The sequence below is a fragment of the Watersipora subatra genome, chromosome 5, assembly GCF_963576615.1.
Source record: "Watersipora subatra chromosome 5, tzWatSuba1.1, whole genome shotgun sequence".
Classification (NCBI taxonomy): Eukaryota; Metazoa; Bryozoa; class Gymnolaemata; order Cheilostomatida; family Watersiporidae; genus Watersipora; species Watersipora subatra.
In genome coordinates, this window is record NC_088712.1 from 60,583,804 (window position 1) to 60,602,978 (window position 19,175).

At 36.0% G+C, this 19,175-nt stretch overlaps 2 protein-coding genes across 2 annotated transcripts in view; one reads left to right on the forward strand and one right to left on the reverse strand.

Annotated features, from left to right (window-relative positions):
• The window catches only part of LOC137396568 (serine/threonine-protein phosphatase PGAM5, mitochondrial-like), a 47,023-nt gene that overhangs the window by 12,285 nt on the left and 15,563 nt on the right, over positions 1–19,175 (forward strand). The window lies entirely within an intron of this gene.
• Positions 2,392–18,722, reverse strand: LOC137397550 (uncharacterized). Its single transcript, XM_068083842.1, has 6 exons — positions 17,933–18,722; positions 7,857–8,019; positions 7,561–7,632; positions 4,403–4,655; positions 3,923–4,189; positions 2,392–2,559 (listed from the first exon to the last, which is right to left on the reverse strand). The coding sequence occupies exons 1-6, from the start codon at positions 18,720–18,722 to the stop codon at positions 2,392–2,394; spliced, it is 1,713 nt and encodes a 570-aa protein (XP_067939943.1).

Here is a 19,175-nt window from a genome sequence, read left to right on the forward strand (position 1 = left end):
CCAAAAAACGAAATGGAGGAACAAGTTCAGCTGTCGTAGGTGGAGCACATCCAGTAAAGGTTTTGACAAATGCAACATTTCGCAACAAATAATGGTAAGATAATTACCTAATCGCTCAGTTCATCATCTGTAATAATCAAACATGAGTCGCAATGCCATGGCATATTCTGGTCTGTTGTAGCTGCTTTCCATTCAGCATTGGTCATCTTCAGACAAGCCTTGTGATACCACCCCTGGCATTCATCACACTGAATCCACTGCAGCTGCTCTGCACCGGCATCTTTCGTGCATGCAGCCATTTTGCATCTCTCGGTGTCCTTGAATTTGTTACATAATTATAAACAATGTCAACTATTCCTAAAGTGATAGAGCAAACAGTTTCATTGCTAAAAATGTTATTATTATGTTATTAATGCACGTTTTACATATTTGCAAGTTGGAAGGTATATTTATTATTTCATAGCTATTTAGATTGCATTAAAAGTTGTGAAATGAATGTTTTTTGATGTTTCCATGACAAATTATTTAATCAATAAGATTTAATAACGCAGTTGATATCTATTTTATTAAAGTGTATTATTGATATTACCAATCAACAAGTATATTTCATGTCTATATTACTTGCTACATACATGGTCATCTTGGTGAACAGGTCGTTTGCTTCCTTCCGCAGTTGCGCTTTCACAGCTTGAGCTTTTTTTCTTCTAAAAATGATCATAGTAAACGGAATTTTTATCAATTTAATACTAGACACAAAATGTAGAAAGGTGATAAAACTGGAATTATTATACCAACCACATTTATTATTTATAGTAAATAGTAACCTTTTTTGCTTGAGCAGTGATGGTTGGACGAAGAGCCTGCTTGCGTTCTGCTCCCAAGTCTATCATCAGCCGTTTCCGAAACGTATTATTAGCCACAGGCATGTATTTTTCTAGAAACTTCTTGTAAATTTGCTGCATGACTTCAAGATTGTTGTTTTCTAGTTGATGGTAAATATGACAAAAAACGCCTAGCAGAATTTCATTTTCTTGTAGTGTTTTATATGCTACAGCGATAACATCGGACCCATATTTGGAGGCATTAGCGGTAGTGTGTAATTTGAGCCGCTCCTTCTCGAGTTCAAGAATAAACTCAAAAAGCTCGTCCTTTACGCTGACTAAGCCTCGAGTATAATTTTGACGGCGTTCTGTTTCTTCAGCAGTATTTGGATAGCGGCCTGCAAGAACTGCTGTAGATGAGGTCTTCAAATAGCGCACGTGGTTCAAAATAGAATCTAGCTGTGAGATGTCGCGTCCTTGAAAAACTTCAGTTCTCATTTTTCGTTGAAAGTGTCTTTCAACTTGTACGACAGTGCGCCCAGCTAGCCTCCTTAGCGTACCCTGTCCAGCAGTTGACCATGGTTGATTCTCACCAATTTCTGTAGAGGTGGAAGGCGGACTACCAACCTGTTGCTGTTCACATATAAATTTTTCTTGAGTTTTTCTAAACAGACAAACCAGAATGTCAAGATAAATATCATTGTAATGTTTTAACTCTATTTGCAACTCCCCGATTGAGTAAGCATGGCTAGCAGCTAGAAAGTCTGTGAACTGGGAACTAGTTTTTGTTGTAACAAATCGTTGCCACAAGTCTGACAGCTTTTGCTTTATAAGCATGTAAGTGTTTCCTAAGCGAGAATTGGAACATAGCGCTTTAACTTTGTCATTATAGATCTTCTGTTCCTCAGTGATTGGTGCCGCAAATAAATCCTCATGCAAGATTAACTGCGCACAATTGTGATTGGAAGGACGGGCATCGGGTACTGCATCCATTTCTTCATTCGAGCTGCTTGATAGCAAACTGTCAGACTCTTCCAGCGCATCCAATGAGTCATAAGTGATCAATGAAGCAGAAGAAGAGATGACCATGTTGCAGCATTTACAGTCATCCACTATGCTTTTACAGCTCATGCTGGATAGCTGACTCACATTTTCTGCAGAGGGTGGTACAATGTGCTCAGGATGGAAGTTCCTGATGCATAGCCCGTTTGCAGTTCTAGCACGCCCTATAGCTACAGCCAATTGTCCAGGCTTGAACATATTATTGCAGCATACTTCAACATTATCAAGCGTAATTCCTTGGGCTTTGTGGACTGTCAATGCAAACGCTAATGACAGAGGCAACTGTGATCTGCAGCCGCTAGTCATCTGACGTGAGGGGTTGAAGCTACGAACAAAACAATGTGATTATAAACTAAAAAAGCTAAACAACTGAGTCATGGGGTGCCATTACAGATCTTCAGCATGGTCTATATTTAGCAACACAACTGTCGTTTACCTAAATAATACTGCCTTACATAACTCACTACTGATATGAAGCGCAGCCATTCCGAAGTTGTTTAAAAACTTACTAGATAAACTTGTGAGGTTTGATAACAATGGGATCATCTTGACATTCAAACTTGACCTCAACACAAGTATCCTGCATGGCAACAATCGCTCCACGGGAGCCATTTACCAACGACTCTGTCAAGTTGATGAGAAGAAGAACTGGCACTCCCTCTTTCAGAAGAAGAGTCTAAAATGTATATATAGAACTATATAGTACCATAAATCTATGCATTGTTATTGTGCAATGCAACAGCATGGGCATATGATAAGCCAAATCAAAATGGATACATATCAGTAATTGAAGGGCAGATTATTAATCAGGGTTGGCTTGGTTTAAACCAATGGTTTAAATCAGCCGAAAAAAACCGGTTTTTCATTATTTATTTGTGAAAAACATAATATTTTAAGCTTCTAGTGGTTCATGTGTGGTAGAAATGCATTTATATGTAATTATCAGCTGTGAAAGTTTATTTAGGATGCACTAGTAAAGTAATGGCAGAGCTCAAGTTGAAACTACATAAAATCCTAGCACAACAATGAATTAGTGAATTTCATTTTCAATTGGTTTTATCAAGTGATATGTCGATCTCTTTACTGATGAAATATAAAAACCATGTGAAATATACTAATCCAATCATCGTCTCTAATAATGAATAAATACTTTCTCAAGTCTGGCCAGTGAGAAAGGATTACTTATAATTAGAAATTAAAACAATAAAATCCTTTTGGGCGAAAGCTCTAAGTTTGCAAACTAATATTTCATTGGTTGAGCGCAAGCCAAAGTAGTTTGATTGTTAGAATTCAGTTGATCAAGTTTTTTTGTGTTTTGAAAAGTTAAAGTTGTGCCTCAAATTTCCAACACGCCTCGCAAACAGGATCCCGTTTAGCAGTCTTTCACTGGAACTGCAAAAGGCAAAGGTTTTAAGGCAAAATGTAATAGGTGTGCTGTCATAACGTGAGATCACGCAGATAAGCTTAAAGTTCACGTAGCAAAATTTCTAGCTGAAAACACCAATTTAGACAGTGTTGCTAGTATTCAGGTGATAGAAGTTAAGTCATCTGCCACTGCTCCAAACACTAGCGATGCATCTGCATTATGCTCTGCTCTACACTACCAGATGACTAATCACTTGGATTAAAATTCCTACTTATACATAGAGCTGTATGTAAAATATTCACTTTATGTGATAAGATTTCTGCTCTGTATTTCATCGATCATGTTTGATTAAAGACTCATTCCTACATTTCCATATGTTTGTCTGTCAGAAAGTAGTGCATGTCAGAAATAAAATGTGCAATTTCTTCAGCCTAGCTACATGTAAGTGCAAGATGAATGTAGTAATAACATGTCATAGCCAAGCAAGATAACTCACTACAAGCAATACAGAACAACAATTAAACAGAGAAATATATTACGTAAGTAATATTATGTAATATATTATGTAAGCAATACTAAATAATAAAATGCTGCTTAGAATAAAACAATCAAAAATTTTTCTGCTAAAAACTCCGGGCTAACTATTAACTTAGTGTTGTTCAAATAGCCATACCTCATGAACAGGGCTTCTGCGCAGTATTTCCTTGGAGCCTGAGTCTTTTGCTAGATATTTTTTAATTTTCCCAGACCATCGGTTCACGCAAGCAATATTATGGGCCCATACGTCAAAGTTACGCGCGTACAAAACAGTTTTGTCTCGATCGGAACATGGAAGAGGTCTGCATTTGGACTTCAAGAATTCCATGGTCTCTGCCGAAACTGAACCATCACTTGTCTCTCTAACAGCATTGGCTAACATCCTATCCCTTGTTCTTACTATCTGCAACAGCATTCCAATTACATGAGGTTTTAGCTCAAAAAGTAATTGAACAAAATACAATGTATTCTCGTAAGAACATTTGCTTCAACAAGATTTTTGAAAAAAAGGTCAACATTGGAACGAATTTACTGCAAGTGTTGAGGTTTGACTGTATTGAAGATTAGTGCAGAATACTGGGTTATATTATGATGTGGTCAGTAGTTGTATGCATACCTCAACTAAATTCACTTTATGAGGAATATAAGCAGAAATGTCTACATGCTTATATATAGGCTCGCCAATGTCTCCATTGATCAGGTTGGCAACTGGAGCCAGCTGAAAGAGGTCACCAACAAATATTCTCTGCAGACCTCCTAGAGGCAAGGAATTTCTTTTAATATCTTGCATTATGGCAGATAATGTCAATAAAGTGTGGACCGACAGCATGCTGATTTCATCAATCAGCATCACGTCACACTCTGCCAACCTGCAAACAATTCATTCGGCTAGAGTATTTACAGGACTAACAGCATAAGCAATTATGTGTGGCTTGTCCAACCAAATCAACTTTAAAGGTTGACTTGCAACAAAATTCACATGACAGTTATTTGATATCAACAGATTCACCATGTCTTACTCTGTTGTGTTGTAGGTGCCAAATATGTGGGAATCTGATTACAAGCTCTCAAAAGCTAAAAAACGAACAGTTAATCGCAGCCACACAAGACCGCTGTAGTTTGGATTCTCTTTCCAAAATGGCTCAAATGTGACGTAATTGTGAAAAATGGTTTCTGTTTACACTTTCATGCAACCTTATTCATCAAAATATTTTCACAAATATACTTCACGCATTCAATAAAACCATGTCTATTGTTCTTACGCGTCTGTTTTATCGTCATTGTAAATGCTGTCACTTTTAGCAGTGATGTCTTATAACTTGCCGTAAAAATTCATTTAATTTTTTAGCCTTACCTCGAAGGAGTACATATCATTGTCTGATAATCATGACGAGCCTGTTGGTTACCTGTGATAATCAAAATGTGCTGCAAAAACTATTTGCGAAGTATTGGGTCGCATGATCAGATTACGACTTGCCAATTAGACCAGGCCAAAACAAAACTGTAAACTAGCGAGCATCTATATTTAATACTGGTTTTCGGTAAAACCCGAAGTGTTTGTCATCAACTAGTGCTACGATAAGTTTTGTATTGAGCTTTTTATTGGCCTTTCAATTCACGGACGAACATCACGTGACAAGACGATAACCAAATTTCATGGATACGTCATCGAAATAAAGAGATTCCAATCTACGGCGGCTTTTCGTTTTTGAGCTCTTAAGAGCTTGTATTCACTTTTCCACAGGTTTGGCACCTACAACACAACAGAGTAAGACATGGTGAATCTTTTGAGACCAAATAACTGTAATGTGAATTTTGTTGCAAGTCAACCTTTAATGACGCAACGACATATTGTGAGTCACTATGCCTATTAGATGTAGAAACATTTACTAATTAATTTATGTATACAATTAATTGAGTTCTAAGGCTAAAGTTGACAGCCTTGAGAAACAAATGAGAGTGAAGTGTTATAAATTGGCTCCAAATTACATTTTGAGAAATACAAACTCGGCACTGCAGACCATTAACATTTAGTGCAGGTTTATATGCATCTGGTGTTTATCTTTCTGTTGCAAATAATTTGGTTAATGCGGTAGTCTTTCTAATACGCGCATATCTACATGTAGTTTATTCTAACAATTTCACATATAGGAATATTGTTTTAATACACTCATGGAAGAGCCTATGCTATCCATCGCTTTGTTTCAAGCCGTTTCCACACGCGCTCGTTCATGAAAAAGCCGCCATATTTGTAGAAAACGATCGTCATTCTCTTATTTAATAGTATTTTTGTTGTTTGTGTTGTTTTGACACTATAATAAAAAATTGTAAACAAAATAACCGTTTTCAAAAATTCATTGCGGAAGCTTGATGTTTTTAACGATAAAAGTTGTCTATGAAGATGGCCGACAACGATAGAATGACGTCACGAAAAAAAACAAAGGATAGGGCCGTTCATGCAAGTTGTAAGCTACTTCATGTACAATTACATAAACCAATTTTGTGTTCAGGTACAATTAAATCAACATCATCTACAGATTAGGACATGGATCCACGAAATCTAATTTTAAACATAAAAGCACTCACATTTTCATATAGAACACATAAATTTTTTGCAAATCTTTTGCATCTGATGATGCTATTGTTGTTGCTAAAATTTTCAAATTGTAAATATGGAAAAGTAGCACGAAAGTGCGGTTTGAATAGAATTAGTGTTTTACCAATATATTCAACTACTAATTAAGGGTAGCATTTAAACGCATGTTGAAACACTAATCAGCATTTAAAATAGTGTCCTTTGTATGGTATACGATGAAAAATAATTGCCCTACTCCTAGTATAGGGTCTTTGAGTGGTAGTCACCAAAATGTGATTTGGCAATAATTTTCTCAAATGAACTGCTAAAGTTGGAGCTAAATCTAAATTCTAGTCAAAGTCCGTAAGATCCCCAAAATCACCAGGACCCTGATCTAGAAACTCTTCTTCTGTAATTGGTGTGATTTCCTCATCATCACTCCACTCCAAGTCCAACATTTAGATGGCTACGTTACTTCCTATGAGTGTCTATTAATACCTACCAATTGTAATTATCAACTGGCCGCGATGTTGAACTTTGAACAAGGATTACTCAGAATTTTTTCATTAATAGACCACACCTGTTTGACCAAACAAATGTTTGCAGACAATCTCTAAATATAGATTGATGAGTAACGCTATTACACCAATGATATACAGTCCCAGGGGGGCTGTATATCATTGATTACACTATGCCCAAATACCGGCTCATGAACTTAAAATGCTCTCAAAGCGGCTAGACCAGCACACACACCCAAAATGGCTATCTGTAGCGTTTTAGTTTCCTTTAGTATATCAAAAGCAACAATGACCTCTGATAAAAATACATTGTCAGCAGGAATAGTTTTTACAAAATCGCTCAACAAATTTCTAATGATGTCCAGTTTATTTTATCATAACTATAAATTATGGCATATCACAGCTACAGATATGCTAAAAAGGCTGATAAGTTGCAAAAGACAAAGTTTTATTTGTTAGGATGTAACAATATCCTAGACTGAGCGAAACAAAAATATATTTGCACATGCTGAACACAGGAATGATCACGGAATGAGAGTTGATTTGGTTTGACTTGTCACATATGACAAATATCAAGTAAACCATTCTACTCATAGCCTACTATTTTATGGTATGTCAACATGAAGTTTGTATAAACATGCACAGTGTGATATCACTATATAAATTTACGTAAATACAAACCTTAACTTCCTAATGCTATAGTATTCGTCATGCTGGTCCTTGAACAGTGACAGCAACTGTGATACTGAATATCTAAACAGAAACATTTTGTCATACATTGTAACATCAAGAGTTCGTTAAAAAATAACAAGTAAATAGAGGCCCACTCGCAGGCAATAACGATAGATTATCGCAAAACAAATTTTATATTTACTTTTTGTAACAAAAACAACATTTAACTTTTTGTTATTACTAATATTCTATGAACAGATGAACTTTTGTAAAAGTCATGGATGTGTTTGGATGAGCCTACCAACCTTCCGTCCTTGAGCCCAAAAACATCATGTACAGTTCGGGCTTTTGTACCAAGCTTTGATAGCACATTGCATGCCATTCCTGTGGTACAGCAAACCATTACCGATTTCTTCATGGAAGACAGCTTTTCTACCACTTTAGTTAGAGTGTACGACTTTCCTGTCCCTAAAATTAAATTAATGCGTGGGCACGTCGGCACGTGTGTAAACATAAGTATTGTTTTAACATGACATGATTATATCCAAATATAAAGTAGAAGATGCCTAACACTAGCTTTACCATCACAACAGGTGTCCATGATAATTGAACCATTAGTTTGAGAACATCCAGCAATTACTGTATTACAAATGCAATTGCAGTCAGAAAGCATCTCAAGGCCAATGAGATTTGTTGTTGCTAGTTTGCAGGTTCAAATATAACCGCAGGTGTGTATGATCTCTTAACCATTGGTTTGGGAACATTGATCAATTTTATCGGTACGCACAGTAATAAATCATATTAAAGCTGCTATAAAAAGTTTTCTTCAACTTGTTACAATTGATGAGAAAATATGAAATATCAAAAATTTGGAAACCCAAATATTCCAGCAAATGCTTATTATATTCGAACCATTAGTTTGGAACATTACACAACTATCATAAGAGCACAATTAGTCAACAACAATCTAAAAGCGATTGTAATAAGATGTTGCCAAGATAATGGTAAAAATATAAGAGCAAGAGTATTTGTTAGTATAGCCATTGGTTGGGAAACCTTAAAGGTTGACTTGCAACAAAATTCATATTACAGTTATTTGGTATCAAAAGATTCACCATATTTTACTCTGTATTTTAAGTGCAAAATATGTGGAAATGTGATTACAAGCTCTTAAAAGCTCAAAAACGAACAGTTAATCGCAGCCATCACGAAACTGCCATAAATTAGAATCTCTTTCCAAAACAGCTCAAATGGGACGTAGCTGAACAAGAATGGCTTCTGTTTACACTTTCATGCAACCTCATTCGTGGAAATATTTTCACAAATATACTTCACGCATTCAATAAAACCCTGTCTATTGTCCCTACGCGTCTATTTCATCATCACTGCATTGCTGTCACTTTCAGCACTAATATCTTATAACCTACCGTGAAAATTCGTTTAATTTTTTAACCTTAGCTCGAAGGAGTACATATTCATTGTCTGATAAACATGACGAGCCTGTTGGTACACTGTGATAATCGAAAAGTGCTGCAAAAATTATTTGCGCTATTTGGCAAGAAGTATGGGTCACATGATCAGTTTACGACTTGACGATTAGACCAAGCCGAAACAAAACTGTAAAGTAGCGAGCATCTATATTTGATACGGGCTCTTCGGTAAAACCCGAAGTGTTTGTCATAAACTAGTGCTACGAGAAGTTTTATATTGAGCCTTTTTTGGTTTTTCAATTCACGTGAGAACATCACGCGTCAAAACAATAACCAAATGGATTGATATGTCAGGGAAATAAACTGAATCTAATCAACTATGGATGGCGACGATTAACTGTTCGTTTTTGAGCTTTTAAGAGCTTGTAATCAGATTTCCACATATTTTGCATCTACAACACAGCAGAGTAAGACATGGTGAATCTTTTGATATCAAATAACTGTAATGTGAATTTTGTTGCAAGTCAACCTTTAACCAACTATTGCTATAAAATAGCCCCATTTTGGTTGTGGAAATATTATCACCAATTATAACAAAAGGACACGGACAGTCATAAACAATGTCAACACAATGCCAATGTCCTCAATTTGATGGTAAAATCATTATCACAGGTGTGTATGATGTTTTGACCATTAATTTGGGGACATTGGCAAAATATTATCAGTGAGATCATGGTCATGAACATTTGCAAGCGTGTGCGCGAGCACAAGCACTTTGAGATTTATATATAAAGAAATTATAAATACTTGGTACTAAATGTTGAGCCTAGAAGAACATACTAACTACAGTTAGTGTCAAGTTAAAAGCTACCATGGATCCATTCACTGATTTTGGAAGATTTGTAGAAGTCAAATCCCATAAAAATAGTCGAAGGTAACACTAAAAAGTAACAACGCAACAAACCTCGGTTTAACATTGAAATTTTGAAAATAAAGAGAAGGCATTATCTGTTTAAATTATTATAAAATTATCTGTTTACAAGCTAAAGTGCCAATTCCATAGATATATATACCTATGGTATATAGGTATATATATCTATGGCCAATTCAAAGTTCACAAAAAACCTGGCAAATAAGAAACCTCGTCAGGTTTTAAAGCTGAGCCACTGAGTTTGGTGTTTTATAATGCAAGATTTTTGGCATGAACATTTAAATATAAAAATAAACCAAACTTGAAATTTCCAATTTTGCTAGATACCTGCAAATACATCCAACAATGACGAGTACACGTTCTGCAAAAATTGCTGCAGTGCTATGGAACACTGGAAATTTTAAAATACTGTTCATGGTGCATATTCTTACAACTGTGTGTTAACATTTCCGTCTACATTGTATATGTTCTTTTAGTTACTTATCATGAAATAAAACACGCACATACACATAAGTGCACATCAACAACCATCATATATTCTGATATACTGAATCAGCCTAGTGTCAGCGCTACTGCACAAGTTTTAATTAGCATCAACGTCAATACATCTAAATTTATGTAATGCATTGCGTTATTGCTTTGTGTACAGCATAGTGCATTTGTCTGGGGATTGAACTCGGAAATAAGAGTCGAAATTTGAATGAAAATGTAGGGCCCGTCTACAAAGGTTTGTACAGCGTGAATCTTTATCCAATCAACAATATTTTAACCCATCTTTACTTTTGCCTTTTCATGTTTTAAGCTGATAATAGGATAAGTAATGACTAATTGAAGTTAAGCTAATTTGGCATTTCACAGCTAAAGGACAAAGAGAGGTGTGTTAATAAAAAGTTGACCACGACCATAAATGATAGTGCGTTAGTGTACATTCTGAACCCACCTGCACTCCCGGTTAGCAGAAAACTGTGTCCCAGCATGGCTAATTCGATGGCTCGACATTGTTGGGCATTCATACTGCAAAATGTTATATTGGCAAAATGTAATGTCATAATCTCAAAGTTGCTATACACCAGTGAAATTATGCGGACCACAAAATATATTTACATATATTGCTTTATTGTAACTGTATCAGAAGCCTTCCAATCATTAGCATGTAGCAATTCTTGCATAAAAATGATAATTAAATTTGATAGATTTTAATAATACCTTACACTCCATACAGTGAGTGTCAAGTGAATTGTGTAAGAAGAAAGCTGTTAGGCCAAGTGAAAGCACACTGAATCAAGTAATGGTGTCTTTTGTTGTTATTGAACTTACTTTATGATGAATATTGTTGCGGCTAGGAAAACCCTCCCTCACACGTTTATATGCTTTTTCTCCAGGTTACAAATAGTTCAACAGAACTCTCGTTGATCAAACGCCTTGTCTTTGAACGGTAACGCCAGCGACGAGTGGAATGAGACGAGTCAATGAACTGAAGGAAAATCCCAAGCCTTTACATGTTAGTATTTGCGCGTTTGTGACCAATCCAACGACGAGGTCAAAAGTTCATTTCGTAAGCTTTTCTTGTAGCCGTTATATATCGAATCCCGATATTCAAAGGTCTACAATAGACGCTCGTTTCCGCCCGCAAGTGTTTTTTGTAAGTTGCGTATTGTTGGTGAAGGTGAGTGTTTTAATTGGTAAAATTTTGGGTTTTTAGGTTATTTGATGTATATTTTCAGATGAGAGCATTTCTAACAGTGAAAGAGATGGTGTGATTTTTTGTAATATACCCTTCTCTCTTTTTTCTCACCGTCGCCTATCGCAACGCTCGGAGTACCCGTGCGTGTATCCTATACTTACTCATCTTCATCTTACATCTTCTTCATAAAACGTACTAGAGCCGGTTGCGGCAAGTGGCACGCCTCATATGTTGAGCAGTTGTTAACACTAGATAATATTGTAATTTATTGCCATATTAGCAATTAATTGTTTATTGTTGATGTGATGTACAGCTTTTAAATTCACGAACAGTCTTTGGTAAAAAGCTGTTGTGATAAACATGTTCTTGCATATATAGTAGGAGGATCGCCTCTTCCAGCAGCTCGTGTGACAGTCGTACTAACTCGGTCCTGCATTAATTCATCATAGGTGGTAATTAGTGAGTTGTGATTCTGGTCAGAGGAGAGGAGTCGCATTAGCAGATTTTGTCTACTGACCTTCCGTCTTTCACATAGTGTTTGCATATTTAAAGTATCTAAAGCTTTGGTGATGCTATCTCTTCCTTTCAGTTTACATGTAAAACGTAGTGCGTTGTTTTGCACCATTTCAAGTTCATGTTGTAGTAGCTTAGTAGAAGGGTCCCACAAAGTGCAGGCCATTGAACTTAAAACCCCTGGAATGGCAATCACGTGACTTTTACGTTGATAATAATACGTAACGTGTGCGCCATATTGGAGAGCTTATCGAATGCTAGTTCCGTTTGTAAACAAACGGTGAAAAATGACAGAAATATACATGTTGAATAGTTATTTTCCAGCTGGGTGTTAATGAAAGCTACTCCAACACAACGTTTAGAGTGCCCTGACAGAAAAAAACCTATTTATAACATATGGAGTAGGATATATCAAATGATAAGTAGATGTATAATAGATTTTCGTCGACCATGTTACTCATACAAACTGTTGTATTACAAATGCATAAACCCAGCAAATGATATATTCAGGCACATAGCAACTGTTCCATTATATTAAAATTTATATTACATATGCATAAATGCATATGACAAAACTTAGCACATGAAGTATTTCGATAAAAACAACACATAGGTATGCTGCCAAAACAGAAACTGCTTTCAAGATTTATGTGATAATAGCTTATGAATGTATGATATGTATAATACAGTATCTGTAAAAGATGGAATGAACTACTGCAACAACTAAACGGAAATTAAAAATCGTAATAGAGAATAATCAAAATAATGCAAACAAGGAAATAAAGGAATTAGTGTAATCAGATGATTAAACTTGTACATACACGTTACAGAAACTGTGTAAAAGGAGATTTGTATAGAAGTGGATATTGAGCCAAGGTGCATCAGTTTCTTAGAACTAAATTAGATTAGGAATAACAGCACAACAACAGCTGCAGATGAATATTACAGTGATTATATTGTTACTGGCCTTTAAAAAGTACTACTTTAGTATTGTATGCCACAAAGATGCACCTTGCAGTTTGAGTGTAGGATTTTAGCATAATGATGCTGTCAGAGATCATAAAACGACTCAATAAGGTTTTTCATCAATGACGCAGTTGTTGGATATGCCATCTGCCATATCCATAAGGTGTTTCCCAAAGCATAACACATCACTAGACCACTACTGACCACTACTGACCACTACCATCACTACTGATAAAATACACCACACAATGGAGTGGATCAGGCTTTGTATGAATACGAAAGTATTGATCTGCAACTAGCGGGATCCTGATGACATCGTCTGATGAACGCACCAATCCTCCATTGTTTTGTAGCTTGAGTAGAGTATAGAGATGTCGGTACTGGATATTTGACTTAGTCGTAACCAGCAACTGACAGCCAATGTCACGACAGCACTTTAGTTAGCTTTTGCACAATGTAGCCAGCTATATAGACTATACTGTTACCTATAACAGAAATTTGACATCTGAAATCATTGAGTTCCACAAACTGATCAACTTCTGGAGTAGCCTGTATGATGAGAATCTCGTTTTGAGCAGTAACATTACCTGTCTTACTAGCATCTGATTCTGCACCACATTTGATGATAAGTTTGCGAAGGTAGCCTTAAACTGAGTAACAGTAGGATTATTATTCCAACCCCCTAAACAAAAGCATCAATTATAACAATTACATAAAATCAACAAAAATGAATGTCTTATTCACATAAACATAGTACCCTTAATAAACAACAATACAACTAATAAAATAAATGAAAATAAAACAGCTCAAAATGCTACCATATCGCTATGTAAAATGAAAATGTAGCAATTTTCACTGGAAGTCATTCACATCCATCTTAGGCATAAAGCTTAATGGTTGACTTGCAACAAAATTCACATTACCGTTATTTGATATGAAAAGATTCACCATGTCTTACCCTGTTGTGTTGTAGGCAGGGTTGTTAAAAATTGATGATTTTTTTTAAATCAAAAAAATTGATTTCTATTGTTTTATTTGATTTTTTTTATTTAAATCGATTTTTTTTTGTTCCGAAAAGATGTTTTGTGTTCTAAATTGAAAGTTATTGCTATCAATTTGGAATTTATGATTTGCAGGAGTATTATGTAGTTTTATTACAACAACTAGGAAATGAAAAAAACATTTACACAGTTAACATTTGATAAAAAGGACAGCATAATTTATGCGTTGGACATTAAATCCCAGAAACGAAGATGAAGAATCACAGAGAACAGATCACACAACTGCTAAGCTGCAGACATATTCATAGGCTCTTGCTGTGGCAGCTGTCACTGTTTTGGGTGCTTTTTGAGGTTTCTAAATTTTTTTAGATATAGCTACTTTAAGTTGAGCAACCTTGCAGCACTGTGCTTGACAATATGGGTTTAAATTCAATCATTGAAAAGTATCATTCAACATTGAAAAATATTACCTTTAAATGGCTTCAGTCGAACGTTTTAACCTGCTGTCAAAACATGGAACATTGAAATGTTCGTTGCAGATGAGTGCTCAAGGATCAGGTTTATTTACTCTTCTGCGGTTGCGATACCATTGTAAATAACGAGAGTTCTCAGTTGCTTTGTTTGGAAATCTAAAAATTAAAATGAAACTGTAGTAGTTAGTTAGCAACAGTAGTAATAACAATAGTATTATTACTCTTATCTCCTTACTGCTAGCTAGATCCAGGTACAACAATAAATAATATTATAAGCACGACAAACACTTCCTTCAAATATAAATATTTAGAAATAACCTAATGGGTTGTAGTTCCAAAATATTAATATAAAAAAAATTCAAAATTTAAATAATAAAAAACCTTCGTTCTGAAGGAAGAACATTTCACTCACTAGCTTATAAATTTATCTAGTCACCGACAAAATACAGTCAAACTCGTACACTCAGTAGTGACACTGATCGACTCTCACTCATCCAGTGACTAGTGTAGCAGAACTAACTAGTGGCAGAACTAACTAATGGCAGTACTAACTAGTAGTAGCACAACTATTAGTAGTCGTAGACTTGAGCAATAGTAATAGAACTAGTAGTAGAAGTGAATCACTTGTGAAATGTCATGCCTTTTCCTTTAAAAGTCCATTCTTGCGGTTTTTGCAGTTCATGGAATAGCAATAGCACTGTGCACCTACACCCTTATCTCTTGTACATAAATTATTAGTAGCAATCTCAGTAGTCTGTTCCTTTGATTGAGTGGTGTATTCGTGACCTTCCATAGCTGTTAAATCTGAAATTAGATTTCTTTCTCACATTGAACACAATGAAATTAACTTGAACATTAACTGATAATGGCGTCGACCGGATTTCTGTACTCGCGAATGACCTCTTGCCATTCCAGGGGTTTTAAGTTCAATGGTGGAGGCATACTCAATGTGTGGCCTGCAAAGACTAGTATATGCTAAGAGTTTGGCCTTTTCAGGAGCTTCATATAGCACACGCTTAATCATGCCTAACTGCTGTCTCGCCCTTCTGGCTTTGGAGTCTATATGTTTGCCAAACTTCAGGTTAGATTGTAGGATAACACCTAGGTATTTGGTTTCTTCAACTCAACTATTTCTAATTGTTCATTGTCTAGGAAGTATTCAGCTGAGGGAGAGTTATTTTTGTCATTAAAAACCATGACAGAGCACTTAGATACATTAAATAGCATTTTCCATTTGTTAGCCCATGATTCCAGGGCATTAATGTTTACCTGAAATCGTTGTTTATCAGCATGGCAGTTTACGGGTTGGTATATCAAGGTGTCATCTGCAAATAAACTAATATTACAGTCAACTTGCTGGGGCAAGTCATTAATAGAAACTAAAAACAGTGTGGGGCACAGCACCGATCCCTGCGGAACACCAGATGTCACAGCTAGTTCATCGGATTTATGTCCATCAACCACCACCCTTTGTTTTCTGGCCATTAGGAAGTCATGTATCCACATAAGAATTTTATCTTCTATGTCAGATATACTGGATAACTTGTTCATCAAGAGTTGGTGAGGTACTTTGTCGAAGGCCTTTGCAAAGTCTAATACTACGGCATGAGTGGTGTCTCCCTGGTCGGTGCTGCGTGCAATATCATGATAAGTACTACACAGCTGAGTTTCACAAGAAAGGCCTTGCCTAAAACCATGTTGTCTACTGTGCAGTACTTTATCAAGTTTATCATTGAGGTGATGTAGAATAATGTGCTCCATGAGCTTACAAGGGATGCTTGTCAGTGAAATTGGCCGGTAGTTGTTTATTTGGTTGTATGCCCCACGTTTGTGGAATGGTGCTACATGAGCTAATTTCCATTTGGTTGGTAACTTGGATGTTTTATATGATTCGTTATATATATATATATGTGAGACATTTGGCAGTCATTATTGGATCAATTGTAAGGTCTTCCTTTCTCAGTCCATCTGGACCTGGTGATTTTCCATTTTTTAAGCTATATAATAATTTCAATACGCCCTCATAAGTAATGGAGATGTTATCGTTATCACATTGTGTACGTTGATTAATCGGGGTAAGTTGATCTTCAGTACAAAATTGTTTATGAAAGAAACTATTGAGCAGGTTTGCACATGTAACTGGCTCTTCAGTAATGGTGTCATCATTGTCAATAAGCTTCATAGCTGGTTTGGTGGAGCTTTGCATCCATTTTTAGTGACGATAAAAAGGCTTACTATTTCCCCGATTCCAGAGGTTTACATATTTTATTGTACAAGTAACTTCGTTTAATTTCTTGAAGTTTATGTTTACCAAGCCTCCGTTCTTCTTTGTAACGCTTGAGATAGAATGGGTTTGATGTTTTCTTAAACAGATTGTAAGTTTTTCTGTTTGTTGACTAGTTTCCTAGCTACTTTATTGAACCATAAAGGCTCTTCCTCATTTGCCTTGTGTATTATTTTGACTGGGACTGTTTTATTGACCGCATTCATTAGTTGTTCAGTAAACAGCTCCCACATTTCTTCGACATTGTGCATTACACTTAGTTCAGCTTGTGTAGGAAACAGAAGTTCCTGAAAAAGGTCAATGTCTATTTTTTGATAGAGCTTTTTCGGTTGCATATGCACACGCTTGTTCGATTGGCTAAGTTGTATGTCAGCAGTGATAATGTAGTGATCACTAATACCTGGAGTAATTATTTCCGCATTTATTTCTGATGGATTTGTAGTGCAGATAAGGTCTAGAGTGTTTCTTAGGACATGAGTAGAGTCATTGATAATTTGTAACAAGTTATTTTCATCTAGGAAAGACTGAAACTGCTGATGTAGTAGCTTATATTGAGTATTTGGTTTAATAATATCTTGTTTCCAGTCAAACCCTGGAAAGTTCATGTCACCAACAATCAAAATATGGTCCTGTGAATATTTGTTAAATACATAATTAATTGAATCTATGACTGAGTTAATTGGTCTGCCTTGATGAGGTCTATAATAGCACCCAATAGATATAGTCTTTTATTCTTACAAAGATAATTTCATCTTCAGTTTCAGGAAGTTTAATCAGCTTGGGTTGTAGTTGTTCATTTATAGCGATGAGAACACCGCCACCATTAATATTTCGATCTTTCCTATAGAAAATGAGATCTCCTCTATCGATAAGTGTTCTATTGTTAACTGTGCTGTCAATATGTGTTTCCGTTAAGCAAATTATATTATAGCCTAAAGTTAGTGATGCAATATCATGTGTTTTACCTTTGGCAGATCTGCAATTAGCTGAGAAAAGTTTTACACTACAGTGTGATTGTTGTCCACAGGTTTCAGTACTACCCATTCCCCTATTGTTTTATCCTTTTGTTGGATATTCATACTACGAATGCGGTAACTACCTTCTTTGTTATTCTCTCTAAGTCGTTTGACTTGTTGTCTTAGTTTGTATTCTTGGTCTCGGCATTCCTTGGTGTTGTCCACTTTGCAAAAGAATCCTTGACCTTTGAGTTGATCATTAACCCTCTTGATAAACTCCCACTTTGAATTTTCATCATTAAATTTGACTTTTATTGGACGTGATCTGTTTTCAATTTTAGCCCCAAGTCTGAGTGCTTGTGTTGGATTTGTGGATTGAGTGAAGCAGTCCTTTTTTAAGAACTCTGTAACTTGATTTAAAGCAGATTTGTTGTTATCTTCTGGCAAACCATATAGAATGGCATTCAGTTTACGAGATTCAGCATCTGATATGTCCAGTGTTTTTTGCAGAATGGTCTGGGTATTAGTGTTGACATTCAGCGCTTTTTTAATGTTATCAGAGTTGACTTTAAGAACTTCAGCATATGATTTTTCATGCTCTTCTAACTTGGTTGCCTGATGTTCTATCTTCTCATTAAGGGATTGGATTGATAAGGTGATTTGGTCCAGTTTAGCTTCGGTTGATAATTTAGATCCTTGTTGGTTGGAATTTTGTATCACCAGTGATGGTAGGCAACCGACACAAAACCATTTCACACCTTTGTTCACAGTATCACTTTTGGTGATAAGATTGGCTTCAGATTTATTTAGGTTTTGACACTGGCTGTGGTACCACATCTTGCAGCAGTCACAGCTTATCCAGATGAATTGGCTGACATTGCTTTCTTTTTTATTGCAAGACTTACAACATTCATCATCTTTTTTTGGAGGCATACCTGAATAGTAGGCCTATTATGGTAGCCAAGTGTTTTGGATAGTAAATTTCGGTAAGTTTGGGTAACAACTGCTCTATTTATACTCTTTTGTACTAAATTTCGTTCAGGAAATTTGAGGCACAAAATTAAGCCGCCATTCTCGCTGGAACCGGAAATCCAATCCTCGATAGTAATACATGTAGTACACTTGTAATTAGTCTCAGGGGCCTTGAGAAAGTGCCTCAGAAGTAAAAAATTTGGTTAATACTATGGTTTACCTAGATTCCAGCTGAATTGAATTATGGATGGTTGGGCGACAGTCAATAGGGCGACAGACACTTAGGCGACACTTTCGGTTCGAAAGGCGACAACTTCAGACGGAAAGGCGACACAGCGGACAAACAGGCGACAATTCTGAGGGCAGGATTAATTCAAAATATTAAGTCCTGTTATGTTGTTGTAAATTAGTAGT